Genomic DNA, 12389 nt, shown 5'->3' with positions numbered 1-12389 from the left:
TGATTTATTTAATTAAGAATTTGTAGTTTAAACGTTTACTTTTGTTGTGAACAAAACACTTGGAAGTACAGGTTGTGAGAGTTTGATTTAATTCGCTAGAGTTAAATGCACTTTATATGGTGTAACTGTTTACTTTTCTTAAAAAGATAATACTTGAGGTGGAGGATAAACCTCTTGCTGTCTGTCGACGTGCAATAAATATCGAAAGTTACGTACAAACACCTGTCTGTTCTACTCATTTCAACTGACTTGTGAAAACTGCTAAAAAAAAATCCAAATTCTTTGACATATAGCAACTTTTTTTTTTAACAGTAACGCAAATAGTTACTTTCCCTGGTAACGAGTTACTTTTATTATAGAGTAATTCAGTTACTAACTCAGTTACTTTTTGGAACAAGTAGTGAGTAACTATAACTAATTACTTTTTTAAAGTAACGTTCCCAACACTGCGTATTAGTAAATGTTGAAATTAATATTAACTAAGATTAATAAAATGCTGAAGAAGTATTGTTCATTCTTAGTTCATGTTAACTAAGGTAGATAACTAATGTTAACTAATGAACTTTATTGTAAAGTGTTGCGCTGACGAAGCAAAGCCTTGGAGTTGCAGAGCCTCATCAAAGAGCATGTGTGTCCAAGAAACATTTCTTATTTATCATCAATGTTGGAAACAGTTGTGCTGTTTAATATTTTATTATTGCAAGCATATTAGTCTAAAATAATTCAGTATTTTCAGCTTCAGAATCATGAATATTGTTATTCTGGTGTCTCTATTGTCCTGTGCTTTGGGTTTCAGCACCAAGTCCAAGACTATTCATTTACACACACAATATAACACCAAATTTAGCATTTTAATCAACAGTTCATTTTTTGTAAACCTTTTATCATATATCTTGGAGTATCGCATTAATATCGAATCTTGAGTTCAGTATCGTGATATGTATCGAATCGTGACATGAGGGTGTTGTAAGGTATGGACTGTCAGTTGACTTCCTCCTTTCCTCAAGCAAGAACGTGTGTACAACACACACACACACTCTCTCTCTCTCAGGAATGGCCAGAGTCATAAAAATGCTTGAACATTCCATGCCCTCCCCCATCTCTGCAAGAGAGAGAACAGAACTCTAACACACACACACGCAAACCAACACACACACATGATGGACCTTTACATTACACTCATAAAACGAGCCATTACCAATTGTATACGATATATTCCTGTATGTCTGTGTGTTTCCCAGTCCATGGTAGTCTAGATATGATCTCCTAGCGTATCAGTGAAACTCTTGAGAGTTTATTGTTATGTATTAAGATGTATCTTCGTATTCCAATTATGTGTAAATGTTTTGTTTGGTACCGTTTTAATTATCTCGTTCCAACTGATTTGGTCAGATACAGAAGATTACAGTAAAATGTATGTTTTCTATGTTTTTACCATCTTGTGGAATGAGTCTGACAAATTCTGACTGGTCATAAAAGAGGCGGACACGGCCATAGTTTAACTTTGACAAGACAAAGAGAATTTGGCCGCCAAAAGTTTCTTTGAATGTCATTGGCCAGTTCGCACCTCAGAGGTGTGGACTCCAGTTCCTCTAAAGAGGACTGAACCTCCCTCTGGACGCTCCTCTTCCTCCCGTGTCCTCGTGTCATGATGTAACGTCTCGCCTCCGGGCGAGTTCTTCGCCTTTCTTTTATTTGTTTCTAGTTTAGTTTGTGTTTTTCAGTTGTAGATAAGTCTCTGTGTTTAATTCCAATCGACGATTGAAAAGAAAACCCCGTGACATATCTCTTCAGCAAATCCATCTACAAGGGACCTTTAAACGAGCGCGCGCTCGCTTTGAAGGAGAAACACGCGCACGTGACCGCGTGACGCGCCGGACCGAGCGACGCACGCGCTTCTTCACCAGCCATGCAAAGATGTAACGTTAACTCCGCATGATTTCCCCGTCGAGATCTTTATTTCCTTTTTGTTAGTCAAAGTTTTGTTTTCCGTAGTCGACTCAGTTCACTTCCACGAAGTGAAACGAACTTAGCCGAACTATTTCCCTTTGGAAATGTTACCCTAAAGACTGTAAACCTCCGTTCAACACGCGCGCCAAGCAGCCCACGTGACGCTTCCTCACACACAAAAGGACTCAGCTCACGCGGCCAGACAAGGCCGTACAGAGAGACCATAACATAACTTGTGCAAGTATAATCTCTTTATAGAGCTTCTAAGAAGTTTTAAGATGATGTTTCGTGTTGTAATCGGAGAGGTGAATGTCTTCCTGCCAATGAAATTCTGCCAATGTTCTCTGTTCTCTCTCTCCCCATTCTCTGTTCTCTCTCTCTTACTCGCTCACGCGTGTAAGTTATCCATTGTCCAAACTTTACGCATTTCTCGTTCATTGATGTCTTATTGTATTGTTCATTGATGTCTATGTTTTTGTAAATACATATATCCCGTGTAACCGTAGTAAATACATAAGTAGTCATGCCTCTATTAAATTAATTATATATTCATTTGATTGATGTGCTGTCTCTTTGCTCAGTTTCAAGTCCCTTAAGTGCAAAAGATCTTATGCTACAAGCTTACTAAAATTAAAAATACCTTAAAGAGTATGTGTTGTGTTTATAGGGCGGGAAACCCAATTCTTCTGGCCAGAGAATTGCGTTTCCTGAAATCCTATAAAGTAAGATGATATTGTGGATCCCACAAATATTATCCTGACAATTGAGCTAATTCATTTTACCTGTTTTGTGAAACGTGGTCCGTGTAATTAATTGCAATCAACTTGTGGTTAATTTCAAGGATTCACATGCATGCAGGTAAAATGACAGATCCTCCCTTATCGGGAGATTTATTAACATGTAAGACTGGTCTAATCCAAACATGCATGAATAATTATTAATTACCAATTATTAATTATGATATGCAAATTCCCCACGGATTAGATCCGCCCTGAATCCTTACAGTGTTATGGAATTTTCCATCTATTACTCTTATTTCAGTGATTCCTAAAGATGGCCTCATATGTTCTCTCACTTGTAGTGAGAGGGGGCTTTGTGTGATAATTTACTGTGGTTGGTTGCCAGAGGAGGTAAGGAAAAGCAGGTGGTCAAGGGGTCATCTTGAGTGCATTTGTACTTTATAGCCTAAAGGGTTAAGGGGGCATTTACCTCTCAGGGCCAGGGAGAAATAGAAAAGACAAAGTATATCTCTCTCCCTGAGGGGAGGGAAGAAATAAGACCTTGGAGGACATTAAGATATAAAAAAGACAGACACTGCTGCCCCTTATCTCTCCTCACTGACTCATGTATGTGTATTGGTGACGAGGATCTCTCTTGCAAGAGAATAAATACCTTATAAACTATCAAATTGGATTGAGAGTGTCTCTTACTCAGTGATGATGTTTGTTTAATAAGAAAAAAGCCACAACAAGGGCATCGTTACACCCCTAATAAATAAGTATATATATACACATTTATTTTAGAATAAATAAGATGGTGCAGTGCATTAGACTGGCTTAAAGCCTTGGATTTGCAGAGCCTTATCTCATGCGTGTTCAAGAAACATTTCTTATTTATCATCAATGTTGGAAACAGTTGTGCTGTTTAATATTTTGTGGTCCGAGACCCATACCGTCTGCAGTCTCTGTATGTTCTGCACCAGGAACCGGTAGGCGTTGTACCAGGGCAGGAACACGTCCTTCAGCACGTCCCGCACGCCATCTTCTTTAAAGCGCAGGTTCTCGGCCCGGACCACCGGCGAGTTGATCAGGTACAGTCTGAGGGACAGACACAGGGGAATCAGAGCTGGAGGAACACCAGGAGGAGCGGTCCTCTGGATCAAGAGCGTCTTTCAAAAATACAAAACTGGTGTGCACATCCCAAACTCCCAGATTGGACAACTAATGCTGGGTACACACCAAAAGATTTTTTTACATCTTATAAGATTTTCAAAATGTGATGGACCACAAACACGAGGACAAAAAATCCTAGATTTAACCATTTTGTTCCTATAGTGTGTGGTGTGCCATGATGTGACACACACGAACAGATTTTCAACCAGAGTCTCGACTGTGAACACAAAATCTCGTGAGACTTCTGAATCATGATGGCGGACCATGATAACCACAAATTAACCAAAGTTTTGCTAAAAAATAATAATAATCTAACTATAGTATTTATTTGGTTATACAAATGTTCAATACGCCTATAATAAAAACATGGTTAATTTTCCATCTCTCTCTCTCTAACATTGCAGGAGCTATTTCTGACCAACTCTTCTCCTTGTCCAGTCTATTATGGAAGGTTTTACACGACACGTTGTACAAACATTCGTGCTGTTGCCACAAATCCACACGTTGACTATTTACGATTCGCGATCGGGGCGGCTCCGACGTTCTTCCCAGCAGGTTCGGACACTCTTAACACACATCACACCAAGGGAATATCTGATAAGATAAACTGTAGAACCATCAAGATAATCGGGACACAGCTAGGATTGTCGGAAGGGGGAAAATCGGCCCAAAATCAGCCCGATTATCTTTTGGTGTGTACCCAGCATAAGTAACATAAACGGAAAAAGAAGCGTGAAGTCCGCACACTGAAAATAATTGCTCCAAATGAATTTATTAATAGCACAACGTTTCGACCCTCAGGTCTTCATCAGGCACAAGTGTCTTTCCTCATGAAAGTTCACAGATGTTACATTGCGAGCCAGGGCTTTAAACGGGCCGGGCTACTAGCCTCGGTGAGTGTGTGATGCCTAGTTTTTTTAAATCTGTTCAGATTTTAAAAGTCATGTAGTTTATTCCAGCCTTGAGATGTAACCCTATAAACTTTAAGAATGAGCAATAGTGAACAGATGATAAGAAACAAATTAAAATAATTAATATCTTCGATCCGCCAGGGGTCTGTGGGGAAGCTAAATACAACCTAAATATATTATCATCAATAAACTGTCTGTTAAGCATTATATAATGTATTAATGTAAGATTATTATGACGTGTTATTAAGATAATCTAGCTTTTTTATCCCTCTGGTGCATTTACGTTGTAGTTTTTGACCTCATCGGAATGGTGCGAAACTTGGTAGCGGTTTTGGCCGTGTGCGTGTGTGTGTGTGTATGTGAGATTGTATGTGACAGTGTGAGTGTGAGAGTGTGTGTGAGTGTGAAAATGATTCCCTGAAACAGTTAGAAATCGGTCTACGATCTTTAGGAAACTGAATTGCCAAATTAAATCAACAATGCTAAATAAATCTAAATCAACATCAAAATGACATAAAATTTACTGTAAATATTCAATATATCACACATTCCAAGCACACAATAAACAAAATCTAAAATCATCAGATTTAAAAGGCATTATCACATCATCCGTGACAGTGTTTAGTTTGCACTGTCCCATTTGGATGGATATAAGGATGTTTTTATGTATTACCCATATGGTCACGTCTCAGCTGTGCTTCAGGCGGAGTATAAAGTGGTTCACAGATTAATATTTGCAGATACTGGGAAAAAGGCAAAACTAAAAGCATGATAATTAGCATCAGTGTGTTTTGCTCACCGGAGCGCGTCGGCGCCGTAGTTCTGCACAATCAGACCCGGGTCGGGGTAATTCTTCTTACGCTTGCTCATCTTCTGTCCATCGCTGCACACACACACACACACACACACAGAGAGAGAGAGAGAGAGAGAGAGAGTTTCCAGGTCAGTGGGTCATTCTGAACTAGTACTGTATTTCTGCCTGAGGACGGAGCCCACAGGCTGTGTCTGTGTGTGTGTGTGTGTGTGTGTGTGTGTGTGTGTGTGTGTGTGTGTGTGTGTGTGTGTGTGTGTGTTACCTCGCGAGAACCAGGCCGTTGACGATCACGTTCTTGAACGGAGGTTTCCCAAACAGAGCCGTCGAGAGCACGAGTAACGTGTAGAACCTGCAGCCGACACAAACACAGGCATTACGAGATGAACTTCATACAGCGGTTATGGAACTGAAAAGGATGTTCGGCTTGTGCTCAGATTCAGTGTGAACGGCTCCGAAAACATGTTCCACCAACAAACAGAGCAAGCGCATCATAATCATGAAAATCAACCCTGTACCGTTCAGAAAACGCAATGCTGCATCAGATCACTCTTAAACTGTACCGTTATTACACACTTTTTGCTTTCTTTGTGTATGTGTGTGTGTGCACTCTTAAACTGTACCGTTATTAAACACTTTTTGCTCTCTGTGTGTGTGGCTGTGTGTGTGTGTGTGTGTGTGTGTGTGTGTGTGTGTGTGTGTGTGTGTGTGTGTGTGTGTGTGTGTGTGTGTGTGTGTGTGTGTGTGTGTGTGTGTGTGTGTGTGTGTGTGTGTGTGTGTGTGTGTGTGTGTGTGTGTGTGTGTGTGTGTGTGTGTGTGTGTGTGTGTGTTAGGGTTAGGGTTATTATCGCTTACTAAAACTATTAAAACACTTCTGTTAACAGAAATAAAATAATTATTAGTCAAAACATTTTTTTTTTTATAAATACATTTATATAAGCACATACAATTACTAAAAATGTAAGAAAATGTTACCAAAGCAATACAAAAACTAAACTAGCCATCCTGATTTCTAAGATACCAGCCATCAAATAAATGACCCAGCATGTTTTGGACAGATCTACTCGGTGTTCACATTCGTGTTTTCGTGTCTTTTATTTGGAAGTTCATGTTTATTGGTGCATCTGTTCATGTCATGTGATCTGTAAATGTGTCATATTCTCATTGGTTCTGTCTGTTCATTGGTTGCTTTTGTCACGTGATCCCATAAGCCCTTATGTTTGGCACGTTACTTGCTCAAGTCAAGTCAAGTCTCCATTTATACAGCGCTTTTAACAATATAGACTGTTTCACAGCAGCTTTACTGTGATAATAGTAAATTACAGTAGCAGAGATTGTTTAGGCTTTACAGCAGATCTAGAATAAAGTTATTGTCCAGATAAAGTTAGCTTTGATTGATTCACTTCCGTTGCAAAGATCATTAGTTATTAACTTAGGGGCCGCTAACACGACACGGCTCTAATAATAATAACAATAATAACTTTATTTTCTATAGCACCTTTAAATATATATATTTTTTCTATTGCGCCTTCTATAGCGTTTTAACTGAAGACAGAAAACTTTTAATGTGTTCTAGCCATTCATTTGATTTGATTTGATTTGAACTTTTTGTTTATTTTGTATTTATTCAATATTTATTCAATTTAACTTTATTCTAGAGCTGCCATAAACCCAAAACAATCTGTTACTTTAATTTCCTATTATCACTGTAAAGCCGCTTTGGAAAAATCTACATTGTTAAAAGCGCTGTATAAATGAAGAGGACTTGACTTGACAATAAACTGCACATGTTGATGATTAGATTAGTTTCCTCACCATCCTCTGGTCTGGTCGATGCCCTCAGCGATGAAGTCGGCTGGGAAGGCGTCCTCAAACTCCCGCCTGTTCTCAAACGGGTAGTGTACCTGTGCGTAGGGCATACTGCCACTCTCGAACCAGCAGTCGAACACCTCCAGGACCCTCTTCAGCTGACCCTTCCCACAGCGGGACGGGATGGTCAGACTGTCAATGCTGCCACACACACACACACACACACATCAACACCTGGCCGATCTACACAGATACAGTGAAACCAAAATCTATTCAGACACCCTCAATGTTTTTCATCACAGTTTATTCGCTGTAGTTATTACAGATGAATTAATTGATTAATTTTTGGTTTGACTGTAAAGCTCAGCAGAAACAGGTTTGAGGGTCAGGATACAGAACGAGATAATAATAATAATAATAATTATGAGATGTGTTTGATTCTCACCTCTCCCTGTGAAGATCAGACACTTTAGTTCCTGTTAGTTCCTCCAGCTCTGCCATGGATCCCACACACACCACCTAAACGGTGTGCATTTATTATTATTTAGGGCTGTCAATCACAAACATTAGAATTGCAACAGCAGCGCGTCGCTAGACGTAACGCAGTTGTCCACGTCTGTCGCCATGGTTAATATGGCAGTACAAGCGGAAACCAGGGATAATGCTGATATTACGACATTGACAGGCGACAAGTGGCAAGGGACGGGCACTATTTAAAATTATGAATTTCTCTGGATTTACACATTCTTGGAAACATTTAAGATAATGTAAGTACACAATTGAAAGAAATATATAACACCGTGCAAGTGGTTTTTGGATATTTTTATACAAAATTGCGTAACACTTTACTTGAAGGGGTGTGCATAAGACCGACATGACACCTTCATAATCATGACAGGACACATGTCATTAATATGAAGGAGGTTATATGCATGTTTATGACGACTGTCATTAAGTGTCATTCGCTCAATTATGACATTTTTAATGCAAATATGACATTGTTTGAGATGTCTTTGTTATGACAACTTGACATAAACCAATACATCATAACCTGTCAGTGTCTTTGTTATGACAACTTTACATTAGCAAGACAACATAAATTGTCATAAACATGACATAGCAGATTAATTATCAAACTTAAGAAAGCACTTAGCTTTATGGGTTAACATTACATTAAACTGTCATGCGGTTGGTTTTGACATTGGCTGTCATGAGGCCATTATAACTGTGTCATGAATATTTTTCTTGACCTCAACTACAGTGGTACAAATTGAATTTGTCATTAAAATGTTATAATGGCCTCATGACAGCCAATGTCAAAACCAACCGCATGACAGTTTAATGTAATGTTCACCCATAAAGCTAAGTGCTTTCTTAAGTTTGATAATTAATCTGCTATGTCATGTTTATGACATATTTATGACAGGTTGTGTTGTCTTAGGGGCTGTTTACACCTGGCCACTTCAAGCGTTTTCTGTGACCGGATAGCTATCGGATCGTGAAAAGGCCAGGTGTAAATGCCCTCCGAAACGCATTCGAGACGGATTTGAATCCGATCGCTCAAACCACATCAGGAGGTCTGAGACGCGTTCCAGACGAAACTGGACAAGTGTAAATGCATCTGGTTGTTGAAACCACATATGTCAATTTTACTCCTCCCAAAAATGCTAAAAAATAAACGTGTGAGAGCGTGTTATACAGGCTATATGTCATGTTATAGTCAGATACACGCATCATCGCAGCTGAGCATCTATTCATCAAGCCAACATGCAAACTATCGCAAATCAAAGTGAAAGTCAGTCGCAGACGCTTAACACACAATCATCTTCATTAAAAGTAAAGAAACTAAATGATCTTACCAGGGCTGTTGCCACTCTCTCTTATTGCCGTCTTTGATTTTGAAATTAGCTGGTGATCAATAAAACGCAGCTCATATCTGTTGCTTTCGGTGACGTGCACTCCATTAAATCTGCATATAGAGCGGGAATTAAAGATCGGATTTTTATCCGTTTCGCAAAAACACATTTATGTGACCAGGTGTAAATGGAATCGTTTTGATAAATCAGATAGCTATCCGATCTGAGAAATCACATGAAGTGGCCAGGTGTAAACAGCCCCTTAGTAATGTCAAGTTGTCATGACAAAGACACTGACAGGTTATGATGTATTGTTTTATGTCAAATTGTCATAACAAAGACATCACAATGTCATATTTGCATTAAAAATGTCATAATTGAGCGAATGACACTTAAATGACAGTTGTCATAAACATGCATGAAACCTCCTTCATATTCTTGACATGTGTCCTGTCATGATTATGAAGGTGTCATGTCAGTCTTATGGACACCCCTTTAAGTAAAGTGTTACCCAAAATTCTTACATATTGTACCTTTAACACCAGTCAAAAAGCAGGACAAGCTTGATTTTCACCAGGTGGGCAGTGAAGTTTACCGTAAACTGTGTTACTGAAAGTGAGCGTGGAGGTTGGACCGCTGTCCCGGTTTCCCGCTGGTCTCAGTAGTGTGGCCCAGATACGGCCTCGCAGAGAGCAAGAGAGCTGAGCTTTTCTGGCCCGATCCGATGCGTTCGGGGAGTCCGCGGCCCTCCAGAGACTCGCTCGCGGAAACAACTCATTATGCTATTTTCAGGAAGCAGGTCGCTGTCCTTCTTTTCAAATAGCTCGTTTCAGCAGGCAGAGACGCCAACAACCTTATTCTGACTTTCCACAAGTTGAGCTTTTAAGAAACACACGCTAATCAGAGCACTTAAAGACCATTACCGATGTTTGAGACGATCGTGCTTCTACGTAAGAAGATTCAAATGAAGGAGGTTGATGGCTAATCAACAGCGTACGCTCTCAAACGTCACAGCTTTACCAGATACAGCTAATGGGAATTAACATTGGAGGAATATCCACAATGATTTTGCTCTTGATATCAGATTACCGTAAGTGACATTGTGACTATCACGATGGTTTTGTCCAACTCTTTCTTACAAATCATGATGATATTTTTTTTTTTTTTTTTGATTTTAAAAAAGACAAGATTCACAATCCTTGTGCTTCATTTCCATGATCATTCAAATGTTCACAAAATAAATTGTTTAATAAAAATATCTGTCAATACTGCACTTTATTATTATGCGCGTGTGTGTGTGTGTGTGTGTTTAATTTATTTTTATTTCAGTTTTTATTTATTTCCAGTTAATAATTTTAGTGCTTTAGTGCTTATTTCAGTTTATTGTCAAAGCAACATTTCTAATTTTTGTTTAGTTTAGGTATTTCAACTAATAATTATTTTATTTATTATTATAATACTTCAAATAACAGAAATGATTTTAATAGTTTTTTTTAGTTAACGATAATAACCCTGCCTTATGTTACTTTAAAAACAGTGTGGAAAATGTGCCTTGATTAGTTTTAACTAGATATTTAGTGATTTTTTTCTTGCATTAGACATTTAGAATTTACAGCAGCCATTTTCAAAGCAAATACATTATCAAGGCATGAAATATCACTCGAAGTCTGAAAAATCAAGATTTTTAAGGTGCTCATGGATCCACCACTGACCTCTTCATAGTCATCACTGACCCACAGAGGGATGGGCGTTCCCCAGTAACGGTTTCGAGAGATGGCCCAGTCTCGTGCGTCTCTCAGCCAGTTTCCAAAACGCTTCTCTCTGACAAACTCAGGTACCCTGGAAACAAAGAGAGAAAGACACCGCCATTAGCTTCACATAGGCCGATGTAGAAACGTCACAAAAAAAGTCCTTTCTCAGCAACAGTGTTAAGAGCACAAAAACCCAAATTAAGTTCTCTTTTGCGTTATAAGTAGGGGTGTAACCAGGGGCGTTGCTAGACCCATTTTACTGGGGCACGTGCCCCAGTATAAATCTGCTGTGCCCCAGTAAATCTGAAGTTTGAGTTTAACAATTTATTTTATTTGTCAGTGTATTTAATATAAATTATATTATAGGTTAATAGAAATGATCTATTTGCAACGCAGTAAGAAACCAATCAATGCTTGTAAAAGCAACGCAGTTTAACCGAAAAAGAAGCTTTTTTTTTTTTTTTTTACCGAAACAGAAGCTGACGCGACAGAAATCCGCGCGCGTCTGTGTTTCCTAGCAACAGCAGCGCGCACACATCTGAGCACACCGAAGTCCGGTGTTGGCACGCGAGGTAGGCTATGAAAACATGACGAAACAAACGTTTCTAAATAATACAAATACTCTTAAAAGTAAAATTGAGTCAAGTGATTGACCGTTTTGCCAAAATGAAGCATAGGCGGTCGCCTACAGTTCTAATGCTCAACAAATAAATCAACTTAGTTTGGACTTGGCTGGGGAACTTTGTTTTCTTTTAGAATATACATGCTCTTTATTTTATATAGTAGGCCTATATATTAACTCTTTATTGATTTATTGAAATGATGTAATTGTAAATTCTTGAAAAATATAAATGCTAATTATTCATTGTTAACATTGTGTAATGTAGAAGAATGCAAATGTGCAAGAAAGTTTTCTCTACGTTTACTATTTTCTAAAGTTTTCTATTTTCATACAGTGTTGCCTTTTATGGCACAACAAAAAAAAAGAAATTCGTTTAACATGATTTTAAAGCTATTGTTATCCAATTTGTTGGCATTCAAACACCTTAAAATGCACATATGTAGGTCCGAGAAATCCAAATTTTCTCGGGGGAGCATGCCCCCGAACCCCCCTAAGTTACTCTACCCAGCATAGTGTTTTTGAAACAAACAAACAAATTTAATTTATCTATCGGTAAGCCCCGCCCTCCTTAGTTACGCTTGCTATCTCAGACAAACAATGGGGGGCCTGTGCCCCAGTAGAGCTTAATGTCTAGCAACGCCCCTGGGTGTAACGATATTTCAACCGAACCGAAAAACCGCGATACACCACCCACGATACGTATCGCGATACTCTCATGGCGAACCGAACACGCCCCGCCCCCTGCTGCCCCGCCCAGCCCCGGCTCATTACACCTCATGTGTTATGT

The 12389-nt window shown here is 39.0% G+C and overlaps 1 protein-coding gene across 1 annotated transcript in view; it reads right to left on the bottom strand.

The window, feature by feature from the left end:
- The window catches only part of iars1 (isoleucyl-tRNA synthetase 1), a 126146-nt gene that overhangs the window by 64780 nt on the left and 48977 nt on the right, over nt 1-12389 (bottom strand). The window contains exons 14-19 of the mRNA XM_056252535.1: nt 10942-11068; nt 7819-7892; nt 7380-7574; nt 5830-5916; nt 5553-5636; nt 3623-3767 (exon numbers count right to left, since the gene is read on the bottom strand). Coding sequence (XP_056108510.1) covers nt 3623-3767; nt 5553-5636; nt 5830-5916; nt 7380-7574; nt 7819-7892; nt 10942-11068 — 712 coding nt within the window. The remainder of the gene's footprint in view (nt 1-3622; nt 3768-5552; nt 5637-5829; nt 5917-7379; nt 7575-7818; nt 7893-10941; nt 11069-12389) is intronic.

This window comes from Rhinichthys klamathensis, unplaced genomic scaffold (assembly GCF_029890125.1).
Source record: "Rhinichthys klamathensis goyatoka isolate OS25496 unplaced genomic scaffold, OSU_Roscu_1.1 h1tg000095l_1, whole genome shotgun sequence".
Classification (NCBI taxonomy): Eukaryota; Metazoa; Chordata; class Actinopteri; order Cypriniformes; family Leuciscidae; genus Rhinichthys; species Rhinichthys klamathensis.
Note: the sequence above shows the minus strand (reverse complement) of the source record. Positions and strands in the feature narration are given on the sequence as shown.